This window comes from Phytophthora parasitica, assembly GCF_000247585.1.
Source record: "Phytophthora parasitica INRA-310 unplaced genomic scaffold supercont2.30, whole genome shotgun sequence".
In the NCBI taxonomy this organism is placed as follows: domain Eukaryota; phylum Oomycota; class Peronosporomycetes; order Peronosporales; family Peronosporaceae; genus Phytophthora; species Phytophthora nicotianae.
This window is the reverse complement of record NW_008649016.1, coordinates 564,496-565,564: the sequence shown is the minus strand read 5'-3', so window position 1 is coordinate 565,564 and position 1,069 is coordinate 564,496. Positions and strand designations below refer to the sequence as shown.

General features: G+C 46.3%; 1 protein-coding gene across 1 annotated transcript in view; it reads left to right on the top strand.

Annotated features, from left to right (window-relative positions):
- PPTG_12519 (hypothetical protein) overlaps positions 1-275 on the top strand; it is a gene marked incomplete at both ends in the record, with an annotated part of 3,472 nt that extends 3,197 nt beyond the window's left edge. Inside the window, one exon of the mRNA XM_008908558.1 lies at positions 11-275. Coding sequence (XP_008906806.1) covers positions 11-275 — 265 coding nt within the window. The remainder of the gene's footprint in view (positions 1-10) is intronic.
- Between the last annotated feature and the right edge of the window lie 794 nt (positions 276-1,069).

The following is a 1,069-nucleotide window of genomic DNA, read 5'->3' as shown; positions in this document are numbered from 1 at the left end:
TTCCCCGAAGGATGGCGCTGGAGGTTGAAGTTCTTGAGACGATTAATGCAGTGCGATCGGCGTTGTCTGACGCACTAAACGCGACGATTGAAGCTCGGAGGGTCTACGTGGCCGATTTGTTGGTACTGTCGAATGACTCGCTTTTCATCACAAAGGAGAGGAAGGCCAGTGCACAGCGATGCAAGTTGCAACGTTTGGCGATGACTGTGCAGGACAAGGCGATGGTGGAGGAAGAAGAGACGCCAACGCGCTTCCCTCAGCTCTACATGGCCTAGGTATGTGCTGGGCTGGTGGTCTAACTTAGTGGTGTGTAGGTGATCTGGCTCATCAAACTCGTGCAACTCGTGGCTGCTACTCCCTGATTCCTCGACAAGCAAAATCCACTATCGAACCCAAGAGCGACATCCAATAACACTACTACAGATGGCACGAAGTTGAGAATTACACGTAAGCTTAAGCTTCATCTAGGAAAAATAAAGAATAACAATATAAGCCATCGGAAATTAGTTCTTTTTATTTCAGGTATTTGCATTTTGGCCACAATAACCTAGGCAAGCATTGTATGACATTTGTGGCAGTGATGGTATATCTTTTCCCGTTCTAATTACCGCGATATTTATATTAGCTTCTCAAAAATACATAATTTTTGCAATACTAAAGTATTTATAAAACATCTGCCGAGCGAATCTGCGACGTGAAGAGCTCAGTAAACCGATTTATCAGGTCGGACGTTTCAAGTACCAGTTTATGAACTCGGTATATCGGTTTACCTGGTTCTAGGGTCATCTTTGTAATAAAGAGTGAACCAGTTCATACAGCCTTGGTTCGTTTTCTCGATAAACGGACGATACGGGCCCGGAAGCGCCAAGATGGGTGCCTTAAGGAGGCTCTCCTTAACAGCCTTGAAGGCGTCGTCATGAAGGACGTCCCAGCACCAAGGTGCATTCTTCTTAAGGAGATTGGACAGTGGCCAAGCCATATCAGCGTAATTCTCGCTGAACTTATGCAAGTAGTTGGCTAAGCCAAGCCACTTACGTAAGTCCTTTTGGTTCGACGGAACCGGCCAGTC